Genomic DNA, 19,851 nt, shown 5'->3' with positions numbered 1-19,851 from the left:
ACCAGCCTGTCAAAACAGACCAAATGGCTCTCCCAATGCTTGTTCAATGGGCATTTGCAATAAGCACACCAAGGTATTAACGATATGCTCTTTGCAAACAATATGCCTTCTGTACTCTCGGAGAGCCACATATTAAATACAATTTATTAACAAAATAATTAAATCCCGGACAAAACACGTTTAGGCACTTAGGGCCAGATGTAGGTCGCCAAATACCGGTCGGTAACGGCCGATTTCGGCCGTTACCGACCGGTATTTGGCTTTTGAGATGTAGGTGGGTCTGAATATACAGAATCGGTATATTTACCGATTCTGTAAATTTACCACTTCGGTATTTTACCGAATCGGTAAATATACCGATTCTGTAAATCCATATGAGGGTGACACTCCTAAGAGTGCCACAGGCCCTTAAGAGTTGGTATTTTACCACCCAATCCTATTGGGTGTTAAAATACCGAATTCAGGTGTGCATGCACATCTGTGCATGCACACCTGTGTCATGTGACACACAGACATGCCCTTAGGTCATGTATGTGTGCCACATGGCACACATGCCTGTACTTGGGGTGCTAGAGGGTGTCAAAGTGACACCCCCTGCACCCTTGCAGGATTCGGTATTTACCGAATCTGTAAATACCGATTCGGTATTTCACATTGATTCCTATGGGCTTCAAGGCCCATAGGAATCAATGTGAAATACCGAATCGGTATTTACAGATTCGGTAAATACCGACCCTTACAGAATCGGTAATTTTTTTCCTGCATCTGCCTCCTTCCTATTTACCGACTCTTAAATACCGATTCGGTATGAGTCGATATTTAAGAGTCGGTAACTAAGAATTACCTACATCTGGCCATATGTGGAAATAACTCACTGGAGCTGTCTTTGTGCCGGTGAACGAAATGTGAAAATTGCCCTAGAAGAGGAGAAAGACCATAGTTTAGCTGTAGGAATCTATTCTAAAATTTGCACGCTGTCCGTTATCCTGCGATTGAGCGGTTAGTTCTGAAAAGTATCCTATTTACGTAAATACATTTTGGGTATCACTGTAAGAAACTTTAGGACTCTGGCTCTGCAAAATCTGACAGGCCTGCTATGCCCCAATCTGTGGATACCATTTTCAGATTGCATTTTCTGTCATTAACTTGCAATCCTCTCCTTTTAAATGTTTCCAAAAAAGAAAACAATACCTGGCAACGTCCAAAGAGAGAGGAAGACAGCTAGGCAAAGAGGGTGCAATCCAGCTGCAGTCCGTGCAGGTAACAGTGGTGGGGCGGTAGGGCCAGGTAAGGGGGCATTTCGAGGGACGATGCAGAGAAGAAATTAATTATTTATTCAATTTTCCTTCGGCATTGTCTCTCGAAATCCCCCCTTACCCGCCCCCTCGCCCCAACGCTGTTACCTGCACGGACCTCGGCTGCAATCAATGGACGTCAGTTCACCGAAATGCCAGGGATAGCGGAAGTGACATCACTCACCTTTTGGCCTCCACTTTCACTCACCCTCACATACTTACATATACACACAAATTCACACTTTTTTTTTAAAATCTATTTTTATTCGCTTTTTCATATTATTTTACATGAATGTAGGCCTAGCAGTTTAATCAAGCAATACAGTTATACAGCACATTTCCCTGGGCCCAGTAGGGGTAGGGGAAAATTCTAAGGCAGCAGGCTTGGCAATGTGATCCTCTGTAGCTAATATGTGGTATAAAAGGTTGGCCTCATTGCCTTTCTGGTGAGGAACTATTTGTTTGAAAAAGCACCCGGTCCTTTAAACTACTGGTGTGTGTAATTAACCGGGGATTTGAACTTGGGATGATCATACTTGGGCGCCTCTGCTAACGCCTAGGAGTAGGGACCATTCTGACTTTGCATGCATTTATGAGGGGAGGAGTCTGGGGACATGGGGGACTCTCCAGGGGTGTGGCTAGGTTGAGGCTGGGCGATATATAGAATGGCTCTATGCGCTCGGGGGCGTTGCTGGGTTACGCTTCCAGACGAGTAGTTGGAGTGACTGCGTCCGTATGAGTGTGTGGGGGAGACGCGGGTTGTGTAGTCTGACTTGGGTTTTCTAGTGTAGTCGGTGGGGTAAACAACCTTTACAACGAAACTTTTACAATGCATGCCTTTACAACGCGGTTTTTATATCGCAAACCATTACAACGCATTGCGCTGGGGGGCGCTCTAGGATAGGGAATAAGTTTAATTTACTATCCAACACCTTCCCTAGTGTCCACGGGGACTGGAGTTGGAATAGTAAATTAAACTATTCACTATCCAGCACCCCAAAACGGTATGCGTTGTAAAGGTTTGCGATGTAAAAACCGCGTTGTAAAGGCATGCGTTGTAATAGCATGCGTTGTAACGTCATACATCCGTCGGTAGCAATGGCGGCTGTTGAATCTTGGCCAGGTGTTGGCAAAATTGATGCAGTATTGTAGCCCATTCCATTGAGATGTGTTTTCTGTGCACCCTTTGTGCCTCCTCCCCCCATTTTCGAGCAGCTCCCTCCCGGGCCGCCAATGGGTGTCCCTCTGCTGTTCTCCAATGCATCATAATTCCTCTCTTCGCCAGTAAGAGGGCCAGTGAAATGACCCGCGTTTGCACTTTTAGAGTTTTACACCTGTGGAAGATCCCGATCCCATTGGCTTCCCAGGTATTGATGTCAGTGAGCCCTGTTAACTCCTGCAATGTCTCATGTATTGTATTCCAGTAGGGGTGGATTGTGGGGCATAGCCCGAACATCTGTTTGAATGTCGCATCTGGGTATTGACATCTTGAGCATACAAATTGGGTGTCTGGGTAAAAGCATTGGAGCTGCACGGGGGAGGTATGCACGGTGTTGTATGGAGAATTGTATGTTTTTAAAGCGGGTATTCTGACACCGTTTCTTTGGATATTCCAGGGCGCGCTCCCATTCCTTGTCGTGCAGTGGGTATCCTACCTCCTCCTCCCATTTTTGGCTCAGTGGGGCGAGTGTGGTGGCAGTTAGGTCTCAAATTGCTTTGTAAAGCCAGGTTATTAAGTGCCTCCCTGGTCCCATGTGGAGAATTGTGTGGAGTACTGGGCGCGTCGTTGGTTCCCTCCCGGATAGATCCCAAATGTGGCGACTGCTGTGGACTATTTGTCTGTGTAGTAAAAACTGTCCTCGTGTAAGGCCTGTCTCATCCGAGAGCCGATCGAACAGTAGCAGCTGACCCTAATAGTGTAGAATCCATCGCTTCTAGACAGGACGGCTAATGGGTGCAGAGGGTATATAGGGGAGTCTCACCTGAGATACGGTGAAGTCGCAACATACATGCACGTGCCATCCTCACCTGCACGGAATGTATCGCTGTCAGACTGGTGCCCGGGTGGAGTTGGCGACGTAGGGCTGGCACCGACATGGGTCCCCTCTCCGAGGCGGTCTCCGCCAAATGACATCCCACCATCCAGCTGGATAGCCGCTGGATTTGTGTCACGAGAAAGTAGGCCCTGATCTATCGAAAGTTGCAATTTTGTGAGGCCAACCCTCTGGTGCCATGCCACCACATATAAGGGAGCTCAATAGAGTGTCCAACGCATGGAAGAAGAAGCGAGGGGGAATAAAGGCTGTTGGCAAAGTAGTAGAGGAATTGTGGCACTAGGATCATTTTGGCCAAGGCCACTCTACCTAGGGGGGCTAATGGCAGGGTCTTCTAAAAGTTCACTTGTGTTTTGCCCCACGCCAGTGCCCTACGATGATTGCCCTCAAACAGGTCCGCTGGGGATTGATATAGTCTCACACCGAGATATTGCAGAGTGTCAGTTCTCCAAGCCATATGCGAACTCCCAACACTTATCTCTCGTGGGGAGAGGTTTGGACTTGGAGGATGTATAGTGAATTTCGGCCAATTGACTTTAAGTCCTTTCGCGGCCACGAGGTCTGACAGTATGTTCCATATGGGGCTGAGATCGGCAGTGATGTCCCTTACATATAGCATATCGTCCGCATACAGGGGCACTATATATGTGATACCCGCTATTGGGATGCCCCAGGCCTCTGCCTCCTGACGCAACCGGATCAACAGGGGCTCAATTGCCAAGGCAAACAAGAGGGGAGAGAGGTGACATCCCTGTCTGGTGCCCCTCTCTATCTGAAAGGGCGAGGAGATATATTTGCCCAATCTCCCTCTGGAGGTGAGTTTTGTATATAATAGTTTTACGTGCACCCAGAAAAAAACGACCCCATCCACACCCGCTTCCGCACTTCAAAGAGGTATAGCCAAGTCAGGGTATTGAATGCCTTTTCCAGGTCCAGGCCAGGGTAGCTGCCCTGAGCCTGATCCTGAACTTGGAACAGTCAGCTGATATTTTGAGACATGCTTCTGCCTGGCACGAATCCATTCTGGTCCGGGTGTATAAGCGGTGGGAGTATCGGGTCCAATCGGTCGGTTAATATCTTGCCTAGGGTCTTACAGTCGGCCGAAAGTAGTGTAATCTGCCTGTACAAGTCCAAGTGGACCAGGTCTCGTCAGGTTTTGGAATTGAGATTATGAGGGATTCCCACAACAAGCTGGGTAGCTCCCCCTCCTCCAGGGCTGCTGCATACATTGTGGCTAGCTGCGGTGCCAACAGCGTGGTAAAGACGCTATAGTATTCTAGGGGTAAGCCATCCATCCAGGGGGCTTTGTTCCGAGCCAGAGCCCGGATTGCTTGTTTCATGTCCAAAGGCATGATCTCCGCCACGAGGATGTCTCTATCATCGTTTGGGATCTGTGGTATGGTGAGAGTGTGTAGGAATTGATTGGCTACTTTCTGACCATCCTGCATAGGATTCTGATATATCGTTTCCTAGTAATTATGAAAGAGTTGCAAAATATCTGCCTGGGAGGTCGCAACTCCTCCAGCGGGGTGGGTCATAGATTTCCATGATTGCCGCATGTTTTGGGTCTGGCGGGCCATCCAGGTAAGAAGCGCTCCCGATCTGTCACCCTTCTATGTTTTTGGTTGCATATACTTTAAAGTTATACCGCTGCATGTCTGCTAAGCACTCCTCGTACGCCATCTTGGCCTCCGTGACCTGTACATGAGTTGTGGACTCTTGAGTCCTTAGTTACAGCTTTCAGCATGAAACTCTGCTTTTTCCAGGCAATACTCGAGAGCCTTGTGGGCTCCTGCTATTTGCCCCCAAATGACTACTTTAACAGCGTCCCATTCCAGCGTCCTGGTGAATGCCTTGTTGATGTTGTTGTGGAAGAAGTCTGTGATGCTGGCTTCAGGATCATGGCGAAATACTGGGTCTTCTAAACACTCCCGCTGTAATTTCCAAGTCGGAACTGGTGAGTGGGGCGAATGCCATCTAAGCGTTAAAAGGTGTGCATCATGGTCAGACACCACTCTTCCTAGGTAATCTGTTTTCTGGGTCATTGGAAGTATTGTTGGTGAGCAGAAGAACTGGTCAAGACGCACAGGTAAGTTGTGGGGTATCGAGTGAAAGGAGTACAGCCTGGAAGTTTGGTACCGACTCCTCCAGACATCTGCAAGGGACCAGTGCTGCATCCATAATTGGCACCGCTCCACATGCGCCTAAACAGAGGAACCAGCTCCTGGGGGGGGTGCGGTCGGTCCAAGGATATGTTCAGCACGCAATTGTAGTCACCCACCAGTATCCATTGTGATGTCGTAAATTGCGTTAGGACTGCCGATAGTGAGTCCCAGAACTGCCTTTGGGTGACATTTGGGGCGTAAATGCGTCTAAAATCAAGGGCTGTCTGTTTAGGAACTCCTCCAAGAGTGTGTGCTGACCCTCCCTGTCCACTACTCTGCGGGTTTCTCTAAATGGGACCCCTGGACTGAGCCAAATCAGCGCCCCTCGGGCAAATGCAGAGTATGTGGTAGCACACAAGGCACACATATACACTCTTTCTCTCATAAATGCTCTCTCACCCACAATCACGCACACAACACACATTTAAAAGCATTTTCTACTTACCTCAGCTGCCGTGTATTCCAGCTTATTGTTCTCCATCTTTATTACACTATTAGCGAATAATATATTTTATTTATTCGCTATTAGTATAATAAAAAATGGACAGCTGCCCCTGTGTTCCTCGCATTGAATTTGCCTCCACTGAGGCCAGGGGTCGCAAAAGCAGTGCTAGGGGAAGCAAAGTTCAAGCCAGCTGCGACCCTTGGCGACCCCTGAAATGACGTCAATGGTGCAATCAGTGAGGAAGAGCTACTGTCTACTACCTGTATGAAGCAGCTGTTAGATCAGCTCCAAGTAGCAGTAGAAAAGAAGGACTCCAAGAAAATTAAGGAGAAAATCTAACTGAGCAGAAATTCTATCTAGTCACTGATGCCCTATGCAGAGAACCTCACAACTGGTTCTGCAAGGAACGTGCAGCCAGTGCGGCCCTGAGCAGAGGATCTGATACACACTTACAAGCTCCATGAAGAAGGTGTGTACAGTGGTGGGGGTGACATTAGACCCTGGTGGGCGTCAGAGCAGAAGGGGTGCCTAGTAATGTACCCCCATGTTATCTAGTGCCCCCCCCCCCCCAACCAGCTGAGTGAACAAAATCCAAGTAATTCAGATATCGCGAGGTGCTGTAATTCAGGTGGAAACCAGTGATGGCGATGCCAGCCGAGGTGTTAGCCTCAGGGCAAGGTGCTCCTCAGCCAGAGGACTGTCTATTTGCACTAATTGTGTATGGATTTACAGATTTCACAAAAAAACATTGTGTCTAGCTCGAATGGATGAAAATAACACTACCTGATGTGCCACATAATTTGCATTCTGCTGTGCATAACTTAGATACCCTTCCTACAGACTTTGGTGCTTCATGATACATAACCCTACTAGCTCTAACAAGGGTAAACCTCAGTAGAGTGGTTGGGGAAGGGTCACTATGATAATGAAATCCATAGTTCACAGGGAGCCATGAAATATTTTCCATTATATTTTTCATACATTATCTATCTATCTATCTATCTATCTATCTATCTATCTATCTATCTATCTATCTATCTATCTATCTATCTATCTATCTATCTATCTATCTATCTGTCTGTCTGTCTGTCTGTCTGTCTGTCTGTCTGTCTGTCTGTCTGTCTGTCTGTCTGTCTGTCTGTCTGTCTCTCTCTCTGTCTCTCTGTCTCTCTGTCTGTCTGTCTGTAGAGAGATGAATGATACTTGGGTAACAAACTAAAACGGTCCTATACACTACACGCTTCGAGGCTGAGCCACAAGATGGCAATATAGCACCATATTACATGGCACTCATTATGTCGTTTATATGTAACATGTTTATTTCGGAGTAATACGCTTGTAAGTGTGCTATTTATAGAGTGAAATGTTTATTGATAATTGTAAGTGAAATACAGTATTATGCTTTGTTTTTTTCTGTTGTAAAAAAAAGAGTCAGAACTTATTTATGTAGTTAAAAATGCAGAATTGTAGAAAAACACTCTGCACTGTTAAAAAGCATATTTTGTCTGTAGAAAGGACTCATTCCTCAAGCTGCCCTCCTCAAGTGCAGCTGACAGTGGGCAGTAACTGGCACTGGAATGTTTAGTTCTTGTTTACATTTCACGACAAGATGGTTGGAAAAAAATGGACTGTGGTCTGTAAAGTCAAACATGCAGCAGCTGTTTGTTGGAGGATGGATGGACGATAGATGAGGACAGATGGAGAACTCATGGATGGAGGACGGGTGGATGAGGTCAGATGGAGGACAGATTGATGGAGGATGGAAGGAGGACGGATAGATCGAGGATAGATGGAGGATGGATGGAGGACGGATGGATAGAGGTCAGATGATGGAGGGGTGGAGGTGGGATGGAGGACTGATGAAGGACAGATGAAGGACGGATAGATGAAGGATGGAGGAGATAAGATGGACGATGGATGGAGGATGGATGGAGGACAGATGGAGGATAGATGGATGGACAATGGATGGAGATCGGAAGGAGGATCGATGGACATCAGATGAAAGAGGGATGGAGGATGGATAGATGAAGGATGTATGGGATCAAATGGAGGATGGATGGAGGACAGATGGAGGATAGATGGCTGGATCGAGTTCAGAAGGAGGATGGATGAGGTCAGATGGAGGATAGATGGATGGAGGATGGATGGAGATCAGATGGAAGACGAATGGAGGATAGATGGAAGAGGAATGGAGGATAGATGGAAGAGGAATGGAGGATAGATGGAGGATAGATGGATGGAGGATGGATGGAGATCAGAAGGAGGATGGATGAGATCAGATGGAGGATGGATGGAGGACCGATGGAGGATAGATGGATGGAGGATGGATGGAGATCAGATGGGAGAGGAATGGAGGATAGATGGAAGAGGAATGGAGGATAGATGGATGGAGGACGGATGGAGGACAGATGAAGGAGGGATAGATGCAGGATGGAGGAGATCAGATGGACGATGGATGGAGGATGGATGGAGATCAGAAGGAGGATTGATGGAGATCAGATGGAAGAGGGATGGAGGATGGATAGATGAAGGATGTATGAGATCAAATGGAGGACAGATGGAGGATAGATGGATGGACCGAGTTCAGAAGGAGGATGGATGAGATCAGATGGAGGATGGATGGAGGACAGATGGAGGATGGATGGAGATCAGATGGAAGAGGAATGGAGGATAGATGGAAGAGGAATGGAGGATAGATGGAGGACAGATGGAGGATAGATGGATGGAGGATGGATGGAGATCAGAAGGAGGATGGATGAGATCAGATGGAGAATGGATGGAGGACCGATGGAGGATAGATGGATGGAGGATGGATGGAGATCAGATGGAAGAGGAATGGAGGATAGATGGAAGAGGAATGGAGGATAGATGGATGGAGGACGGATGGAGGACAAATGAAGGATGGATAGATGCAGGATGGAGGAGATCAGATGGACGATGGATGGAGGATGGATGGAGATCAGAAGGAGGATAGATGGAGATCAGATGGAAGAGGGATGGAGGATGGATAGATGAAGGATGTATGAGATCAAATGGAGGATAGATGGATGGATCGAGTTCAGAAGGAGGATGGATGAGATCAGATGGAGGATGGATGGAGGACAGATGGAGGATGGATGGAGATCAGATGGAAGAGGAATGGAGGATAGATGGAAGAGGAATGGAGGATAGATGGAGGACAGATGGATGGAGATCAGAAGGAGGCTGGATGAGATCAGATGGAGGATGGATGGAGGACAGATGGAGGATAGAGGGATGGAGGATGAATGGAGGATGGATGGAGATCAGATGGAAGAGGAATGGAGGATAGAGAGGGCAGGGATGGATGGAGGACGGATGGAGGATGGATGGATGGAGGATAGATCGAGTACGAGTGTAGGACGGATGGAGGTCGGGTGGAGGATGGCTGGAGGAAGGATGGAGGAGAGGAGGAATGGAGGAGGGATGGAGGGCTGACGGGACCAAGATAGGTAGGTGGATGAAATGAGTGTTCCGAATTATGTTACAACTTATTAATCCAAAACAGCTTCCAACATTACAAAGAAAAATGGATTAGTACGGTTTCACAACCAATCTTTTTTAACAATGAGTGTCAATCTGTTCTTTTTTGTTAGAGTTAATTTAAAGATAGAGTTGGATAATATGGTTTCGGGGAGAATAGTGGTAAACATGAAGGTCACAGTTGGATTTAGGTTAGGGTAAGTCTTAGTGTTGAGCTAAGGCAACACTTTTTAAACTGGTTTAGTGTTAGGCTAAGGGCTCATACTAGTCTAAAGGTTATTTTTACATTTAGGGAAACAGACTTGTTATTAGGCGGAGGTTAAATTCAATTGGGTTAAGTTCAGAGTTAGGGATAGGATAAGGGTAAAAGGTAAGGTTGGTGACCGTGTGGCTATGGCTGAGAGGGACAGTTGTACAATACCTTTCCCACTGTAGATGTATTTGAAGTAGGTTAATCGTGGTAGACAAAATATGATTTATAAAGTTTTGTATAGCGCGAACATGACACCAGTGGGTATTAGAGCGCTTTACATGACGAAGAGTAGGGTATCAAAAGATACATGTGTGCATGACAAACATAGATGAAGATACTTAGAATAAAAAGCTTGATCTCAATTATAGTCTGTAATAAGATGGTCAGCCATCATAGAGAAGTTAATATGGTTACATTTCCATAGGCACAGATAAATTGTCTTAGGGTAAAAGCTTAGTCAGCAAAAAGATTTTGTTTTTTGTTTGAAGGCGGCGGTAAAGGAGATTAGGCGAACATCCAGTGGTAGAGAGTTCCATATCTTAGGTGCGACAACCGAAAAAGCTCTGGCGCCCGTTTTCTTTTTGTGGGTTTGTTGAGGTTTTTGGAAGCAGGGTGTACGCAGTTTGTTATTGGGGGGGAAAAGCCCCCTAATGTTTCTAGCTTTTGAGACAGATATGTGGGGGTATTGAAATGTAGCGCTTTATATCTTAAGCATGCACATTTTAATTGGATTTTTGCTTTATATGGTAGCCAGTTCAGAGATTTTAGGGCCGGGGAGATGTGTGTATTTCTTTTTGTTCTGGAGACATGTCTGGCTGCCGCATTGAGGGAGGCTCCTAGAAGGGCAATACAAGAGCTTGGACCGCTTATGTTAGGTCTTCATGTGGAAGGTAGGGTTTAAGTTTCTGCAGAATTAAGTCAAATATTCGTTCTAGTGAGCTTGTTGTGAGGGATTCTCTGCAAGGGTAATTTTTTGTCCTGAAGTTCTTTGTAAAATCAGAGGTCTAAGAATTCTTTTTTTTTTTTTTATTTCTTTATTATTCAGTTAATAGCAGTACATATATCATAAATCACATTTTCAAAGTGAAACTTCAAAATGTTGGAGCATTGGTTGCCATATCTTCAACCCTAGTTGTTTTTTTTTTTAACAGATTTGATGCGATATAGGTTAAATTCTAGATGGAACACATTATAAAACTTAGCTCTCCACATTTCAAATGCAGGTGCTTCTGGTTTCAGCCACATTGTAGCAATACATAACCTGGCTACTGCCATTGCCATAAAAATAAAATAACGATAGGAGTAAGAATTCTGTGTTCTAGGCATATTATTACCAACCCCAAAAAGCAGCAGTTCACCGCTAATATGCCATTGCACCTTCTTTACTTCAAACCGAAATTCCTCAATACGTACAAAAAACTGGAGGAGTGCATTACAATCAATAAAATACATGAACAATGTCTTCCTCATCCATTTGACATCTAAAACATTTTCCATCGTAGACGTCCCCCATTTCATCATTTTAGCCGGGGTATGGTACAAATTAAACACTGTTTTGTAATGTTGAGTAAGTAAATTTGCAAACAGAACTACTTCTGTCGCCATCTCAATCGATGCTTGCAAAAAAGAAGCCGAGCTACCCATTCGATTTTGCCATTTCAAATCCTGTATTTCAATATCGTCCGGTTGTTTCGACACTAAAATTTCATACAAAGCCCCAATTTTAGCCCCTTTTAAGAGAGCTTCAATAAATTCAATCTTAACAATACGCTGAAGTCGACATTGTTTATGTAAAAAGTCCCGTAATTGTAAATATTTAAAAAAATCATTCTTAACAATTGCATATGTTTCCATCAACTCAATAAATGAAACCAATATACCATCCTTAAAGAAATCGCCTAGACGGCCGATCCCTTTTTCACGCCATATTCGCATCTTTGTATCCCAGAATATCATGGGCAATATAGCCCTGGAGTCAAGAGGTGTATAAAAATTAATCAGTTGGACAACCAAAATCTTCCGCAACCACTTCCACCCCTTATACGCTGCGGTCATGATTTTAAATCTGGTGCGTTTGTAGTAGCTTGGCTCATAGAATTTCAACAATGCTTCACACGTCTGATTTCCCGATATCATCTGGTAGATATTCGGCGTCTCAAAATACCGTGTGGCCCCACCAATCACCATATATCGCGCATTTTGTATAAGGCATACCAAATAATATAAAATAAAATTTGGGATCCACCATGTATCAATGGTAACATCATGTATTTTGAAGCCTGGCGTGGTTTACGCCCACCCCAAATAAACCTATCTGAAATACTTTGAAGTTGTGTTAATTGTGCCTTTGACAATTCCAAAGGTACCGTCCGGAAATAGTATAGCACTTTAGGGAGGATACACATCTTAAGCACGTTTCGGCGTCCAACCAAAGGTGTAGGCATTCTAACTTATCAAGCTGGCTTTTAACCGCCCTTATTATATCCCTCCAATTTACATCCACTATCTCCTGAATGGACAATCTAATTTTAATCCCTAAATATTTAGCCTCTTTTGTTACTCGTGTTTCACTTAAACACAGACCAGTCATACAGATTACTTGGGTTTTAGCGATCTTTAGTTTATACCCAGCCACCTGTCCAAATGCTTGTGTCAGCCGTTCCACCTCCCTTAATGCAGGCTCCGGATCCGAAGTCACTACCGCAATATCGTCGGCATATGCAAGAACACGCACTTCATGTTCGCCCACCAGCATTGATTGTATTAGATTAGTGGACTCCAATAGTTGTATTAATGGCTCTATGTAAATTGCGAAAAGCAACGGGTAGCAGGGACAGCCCTGTCTCGTTCCCCGGGTAATATAAACAAATGATGATTCATATCCCATTGTACATATTTTGGCCCGAGGATTCCTATGCATGGTTTGTACTGCCTGTAAAAATAATGGACCAAACCCCATTTTGCACTGGTCTGGGAATTCTTGATGTGACATGAGGGATTTGAAACCTAAATAGCGAACCCACAATATCGATTGGGGGGGGGGGCGGGGGGGGGGAAGGGGGGACGATGACAGAATATCGAGGACAAAACATTGAAATTATTTATTGATATGTAAGTTAGTCTAGATTTGATATCCCAAACTCCACATATTTGTACCTACGCGGTACATATATCTTCAAGTTACATAGACGTGGTGTTAGGAGCAGTAAATCTATACTTGCCTATATGCAGTTCTCCTTTGATATTTAGTATCCCGGTATTCCGTCCTCGATAGTCAATAGTCAATTGTTGGTGTTGATATTTAGTAGTACAACCGAAATGGGATAGTAAGGGCGTGATTTTTCAGTTGTTGTTAATAGGGTGTGGCATGTTAATGAGTGCGTGTGTGTGGTGGGCACCATTGAGAGCCGAGCGGTCTCAGAGCATATTGTGACAACTGTTCAATCTGCAAAAATAAAGGCATCAAATAATATATCACCTTAAGAGAGCGTAATCACATACTCAGGAGGCAAATACTAGGGCTAAAGTCTGTTGTTTCTTCCTCGCAGTCGTTACAAAGAAGGACGGCCCGTTTCGCGACTGCGCCCAACTTCGTCGCGCTGGACACGAGTTGAGTGGGGTTTACACCATCTACATGGCAAACACGACAGATCCCAAGAAGGTGAGCATCACAGATCAGTGAAGGGCAAGCTCTATTGCTTCCAATCCTTCCATAGAAAACATGGCTGATGGATATACGTTCAAAAGTATCCCTATTTGTGGGCCTGCACTAGAGAAAAGAGGGCAGCCGTTCATCACTGGTATTTCCCTTTTGAGGAGTAGCAGTTGCCGATTTAATATTACTGGTGTTAACACCAGGGCGTTTCCAGGCAACCCTATGAAGCAGGAAGTTGCTGTCTTGTTAAAGTTGGCCCCTACTCCTAAGGAGAAGGCCCAGTTTAACATAGATGAGTGTACAGAGGAAACTATTTTTTCTCTAAGGGATAGGGGAAACCCAGAACATAAAGAATGGAATAAGTCAAAAAGAACTTTGTGGCGGCTGATTACCTTCACTCAGTCTGTTATTGAAGAAAGAGAAGTATATATTTTTGGTCTTTTTGAAAAAAATACTTTTCTTAAACCTGAAGCTTACTTGGCATCGACATGCACTTAGCATCTGATACAAGGCTTAGACTTTACGCCTTATTTATTTAGGTAGCCGTGTTCTAGAAGAACAAATCCAAAGGAGTTTTGGAAGAATTTCCCACAATGTGTTTCGAATCCATTCTTTCCATTTTGGATGTCTTGAATTGAAGGGTTGTACGACGATACAATGCAGGTAAATACATTGCATGCCTTTGCCACGCATGTTAAGCACTCATGTTTTTGCCGCGAATATGCATTTACAACACATGCCAATACCAGGTATTTTATTTTGATTTTAAAACAATGTATTTGTGGGGGGAGACCCCTCACCGCCGCCAACTTACCTGAAGTGCGTGGTATTAGCATGCGTTGTAAATGCATATTGGTGGTAAAAATATGCGTGCTAAAAAAATGTGTGTTAAAGGCACAACAAGGTAAAAACCTTGTTGGGAAGACTGTTTCCCGAACTGGAGCCACCTGATTGCCATCCACTCTACAAGGGGTGCCCTGTTAAGAGCTAAACGTTCATTATAGTGTACTTGGCACACAACATCCCTGTAAATCAATAATGTTTAAGAGAGTGGAACAGATATGTGAAACGCAGAATTGGTTGTGAGGATAGATTTGAATGATGCCACATTTCGGATGAGCAGGTTCAAAAAAGACAGACTTGACTCCAACATCTTTAACTCAGAAACTGATGAGCAAGAGCCCTCTGGGGTGTTTGCACACCTTAAAATAGGAGAGTAAGATAGCCCTTTTCACTCTATTGACGCCGCCGATACGGATATGACAGCAAGCATCCTTCACTCTTCATCGGACCATGAAGGCTTGCTTGTTTCCCACTCCAAAATCAATCTCGACACCAGGAGCTGAGGAGGACCCTCTCTACATTTGTTAATCAAAGATCACTTTGCTACTCCCAGGGCAGACATTTCTGCCCCAGGAGTTGAGAGGGAAGCCAGCTGAACTGGGTGATGGACGATGGTGAATTCCAAGATGCCGGTCACAAAATGCATGTTTTTCAAATTTCACTGCGATATTTTTACTCCTTCCAAGCTGTGGTGTTCCTTTATTTGTAATCCCGATGCGCCTGTAATTACTGTTAATGCCTCGTCTGAATGATATAGGACTCTGAATGAGGTCTTAACCATGAGGACGGACTCTTACTGAAGAGGTTTAAAAAAGAAGGGGCGCCTAGGTTGATCATCAATGTAAGGGTTTGCGAGGGAGACGTTAGGTTTCTCATTCACTGATGTGTGGTGGCAACTTCTGCAAAAATATGATAAAACTACACAAAATGTGAGCTACTTCAACTGAGACGAAGCTGAGGCTCCAGATGGATGCTGGTCTGAGAGGTCCACCGAGGGCCCAAAGAATCTGGAGATGATGTGCCCGTGTCCGCAGAAATACTAGAGACAGAGAGCTGTTCACTGGAGTTATCAGCAAGATTATTTGTGATTCTGATGGGGTTAAGGTGGAGTGATATTTGATGCATTAACAGCAGACTTAATAATGTTAGAGTGCAGCATTTATTTGGAGGTCTTCCTTTTAGGTAATGACAGCTATTGTCTGTGTTTCCTTTAACATTTTGAAAACAAAATAGTTATTTTCAGTTAAGGATGGATTGGAAAAAGAGGTAAAAGGTCTACCCCCAAATGAACTTGGGTAGGATTTACACTACAAAAAGACAAGGCAGCGCTATGTGAAATGAGCATTTGATCCTTAATGGCCAACTGAGCATGAGGCGTTGTCCAGTTTTTGTCCGCCGGGCCCCATTATTGTAGCCAGTTCAGGTGTTCCATTCCCAGGCATTGCCCTGGAGACCCAGTCCAGAACTCACTCATGGTTCTTTCTTCGTGTTTTGTCCCACAGGTGTATTGCGACATGGAGACCGCGGGAGGCGGCTGGACGGTGATACAGCAGAGGCATAATGGCAGCCTGGCCTTCCAGAGAAACTGGAGAGAATACAAAACGGTGAACCCTGCTAATTTTGTTTACTTTAGGGTAATGGTTTAGATGGGGCTGGGATTATGATATATACATGATTGGAAACCTGGAAAGCTTAATCCAGCAAACTGGCAATGTCTGTGGGAGATGGGTCAGAAGAGGTGTAATGTCCCCGGTCATGTAGGGAGCTAGGGCACTGGGGTGGATACTAATGTTGAGACAACCACTTTCACTATGCGACAGAGAGAGCCATGGGAGTAATAGAGTTAGAGACCGCCCCTTAAGGCGAATGATATAGGAGTGATTGGGATAGAGACAGCCGCTTCAGGTGAGTGATAGAGCTGTAGGAGTGATAGGGACGTAGACACAACTTTATCTGATTGGCAGAGAGAGCTCCAAGGGAGTAAGAATAGAGACACACCCTTCGTGTGTGGGTCAGAGATAAATCTAGACAGAGAGAAAGCAGCCCCTTCAAGAGAACAGAGAGCTTTATGAGTAGCCGTGCAGAGAGAGCAGCTTCAACTGAGTGACTGCGAGAATTATAAGATGGACTTGAAGAGAGACAATCACATGAAGTGGTCAATAAACTGATTTCTGGGGGGTAAAGTGATACAGACATCACCTTACCTGTGTGACAGAGAGCTGGGATAGGGACATCTGTCTCTAATTGTGGCACTGTGTGGCCATGATCAAGACAGCTTATGCAGTAAGGAGAAATAGTTGCATGAATGTGAGGTGGAGGGAGTTGTGAGTTGATAGGGAAGATACAGATTCCCCAGTGTAGGTAGGAGCAAGGATACAGCACCCTCAGGGTAGGTGAGAGTGGACTCTGAGGTGTTAAGATACAGTTCCTGCAGTGTAGGCTGGGGGTTCTCTGCGGTGAGAGGTGGTTACAGCTCCCTCTGTGTATGTGAAAGAGAGCTCTCCGGTTAGAGGTTGCATAGAGCTCCCTCCACTATTGGACAGAGGTAACTCTTTGTTTACATTTTGTTTAATTTGTTGCTTTGAATTTGTGCCTTATTGCTTGCCTCGCTTAGCTTCCACCTTTCACCTGTCTTCTCAGGGCTTTGGCAACGCAGCTGGCGAGCACTGGTTAGGAAATGAATGGGTTCACATCCTGACCAGCCAGGCTTCCTACAGCCTGAGGGTGGAGCTTCAGGACTGGGATGGCAACCGGGCCTATGGACAGTATCGAACATTCCGCCTGGGCAACGAATGGCAGCTGTACAGGTGGGACATACAAGGCGCCGAGAGCGACCCCATATCCGTCCCTGCTCTGGTTACCTATTCACCAAATCTCCTTTGCCTTCAGTGCCTGACAACCATCTCAAGTGCAAAGTGTGACCCCCATTACTGCCACCCATGACTCACACACTGACAATGGAAGGATGCAGTCTAAATCCTTTCATACCCCTAAATAAAATACCTACTCTATTAAAAAATACAACTCCGACTGGATATGGAGTTTGAGTTCAATATCATATAGCATTGGAGATCAAAACTGTGTGCATCCTCCTCCAGTGTACCTGGCTACTCATTATTGCTACCTTTGGAGACTTTAGTGTTTAGGAGAAGTAACTTGGGTATCCAACTGGAGTGCAATGCAGACTGCAGTTTGTAAACACGGTCTTCTCCAGGACCCAGAGAAAATCCCTTAGATATACCTTCTAGACACCTTGAACTGCTGTAAACCTTGTAAGAACCAGGAGATCCTAGTGTGTGTTGGAGGCCTCCAGCAATAGGCCCTCACCATTGATTTTCAGCCAGGCTTTGTGAGACTGTCTCCTTTGCTTATTCTCCCAGCCTCTCACAGTCTTTTCCTTGACATCCCTCAATTTTTCAGACACTTCTCCCCACCCCCACCTCTGACTTGCGCTTCTTCACTCACCCCACCACAACATAGCTCCTTTCCTCTCCCATATTATGCAATTTTTGGCTCTTCAGCAATCCTCTGCGCAGTGCTTAAGTTCTAAAAAACTAAGTACCAGGACCCTCGATAGGACCCAACTGAAGTCTGCACCAACCATTGCACCTGTCAGCGCTGCCAGTGACAGAACCAACACAACTAACCATCGCACTCTTACAAGGGTGACAATTCAAGTTATTCTATTCCAGGACATCTCAAGCTATAATAATGGTTTGGGTGGCAACTGTTGTTGTGCTCAGCTCTAAATTTGACTAACAACGCCACCATGTGGCAGGCTGTCATAAGCGCCGGTGTTGAGAATTAAGTGCCGGTGCCAAGCCCCGCAACCACCAGCTCAAATCAAGCACCACCTCTGTGCCACATGTTTTTCTGTCCACTGCTCTGATTCTAGGTCTTGTTTTTGCAGGCTCTTCCTGGGGGATTACAGCGGCACTGCAGGTTCACACAGCAGCCTTGTCTTGCACGAAACCAACTTCAGCACCAGAGATTCCGACAACGACAACTGCCTGTGCAAGTGTGCACAGATGCTCAGCGGTGGTGAGTCCTGGCACCTTGGTCTCACTTAATATAAGACTGCCCTTAACTGTTACAACCAACGTCAGAATCCTGGACTATTCTAATGCCTGCTGGGTGTAAATATATTGGTAGAACTTGCTGTCTTTATAGGATCATTAGTTACATTGATAGCTCCTTTGGCATAACATTTTATTTTTTAATGACACAAAATAATATTGATTTAAATGTGTATATATAAAACACAAATGTTTTAACTAGAAAAGACCTTAGGAAGAATCAGGTAGTAGGATTGTTGGTGAAATATATATAGACAAACAAACGGGCATAGCTAATAAAAAGCAGAGGAAGAGGCTAGGTCTGAAATGTTAGGAAAAAAGCCAAGTCTTTCCTTCTGCAGCTGCTGAAAGGGAGATTCCCAAAGAAGTGAGGCGTGTCAGCTTTCTTTCTATATGTTGCATGTATTCTGATGATGACTTGCTCTCTTCTACGGACGTATATACACCACCGTCTCTCCAAATGTGTTTTTTAAATACCCTTTCAGATTGTGTTCTGTCCACGTGGAGGGGTCACATTTCCTCTTTAAGGCACAAATAACCCCAATTTAAAGGGTGTTTTCCTCTTGTCCCAAGACTGATTATTGGGACAAACGGAAAGCAAAGTTTAATACTCTCTATGGATTCAACTAGCGAAGTAAATCATTCTGTGACCCAGAGTTTTTTAAAATTAATAGCACTAAGGAGTCTGCCATGGTGTCCACAATGACCCCTAATTCACAGTCAGAGGTTTATTAAGTGTTTTCCCTGCACTCTCACATTAAAATATTCAATACAATATTTAGATGTAAATATGGGCTTTTGCATGAGGAGTGTGTGAAATATCAACTGTGTAACTGTTTTGTAATATTACACTATTTTCTTTCCGCCTTTCCTTCTAGTAATAGGACCCAATTCCATTATCACCACTAGTACAGGACACTGAACCCTGACACCATTTCTTATAATACCAGGGAATCGAACCATACTAACCTTAATGCCATTCGGGCACCCAACCCTGACATCTGTAATAATTCAGGACACATAAAACCAACACATACCAACTCCCACATCCTTAATAATATTAGACACCTAACCCCAAACCCATCCGATACAATTCCACTGCACCCAAACTCAACATATGTAATTATACAAGTCACATAACTCCACCACCATCCCATATAATAGTAGTAGTAGTAGTAGGCTTTATTTCGATAAAAAATATCTTTAAAAGCATAACATAATACATCAACTTAATAGCCACAATATATACAGTGCTCAAGCAGATTTATTTAAAATAATATACATATCGAGTTAAAAATACTTAAAAAGGTCTTAATACAATGACCATAATTAAACAATTTAATTTAGCCTTTTAGATCTGATCGACCAAGCCCATGTTAAAGATTTTGACAATCCACACACATACAAGGGCCGAGTGTCTGACATCAGAATACGCAGAGCAACAATGTAATGTCTGGTGCCAAGTTCTCTGCATATTGGTTTAAGCCAGCTAAATCTAGGTGATTTGTATGTCGGGCATTCAAATAAAAAATGGGCAACAGACTCTACTCTGGACGTGCAGAAT

At 44.5% G+C, this 19,851-nt stretch overlaps 1 protein-coding gene across 1 annotated transcript in view; it reads left to right on the top strand.

Moving 5' to 3' along the window:
- Positions 1-19,851, top strand: part of ANGPT4 (angiopoietin 4) — an 84,803-nt gene that overhangs the window by 63,143 nt on the left and 1,809 nt on the right. The window contains exons 5-8 of the mRNA XM_086932729.1: positions 13,262-13,374; positions 15,714-15,815; positions 16,852-17,018; positions 18,122-18,252. Of these exons, the coding sequence (XP_086788855.1) occupies positions 13,262-13,374; positions 15,714-15,815; positions 16,852-17,018; positions 18,122-18,252 (513 nt within the window). The remainder of the gene's footprint in view (positions 1-13,261; positions 13,375-15,713; positions 15,816-16,851; positions 17,019-18,121; positions 18,253-19,851) is intronic.

The sequence above is a fragment of the Lissotriton vulgaris genome, chromosome 7 (genome assembly GCF_964263255.1).
Source record: "Lissotriton vulgaris chromosome 7, aLisVul1.2, whole genome shotgun sequence".
Lineage (NCBI taxonomy): Eukaryota > Metazoa > Chordata > Amphibia > Caudata > Salamandridae > Lissotriton > Lissotriton vulgaris.
This window is presented reverse-complemented; position numbering and strand designations above follow the sequence as displayed.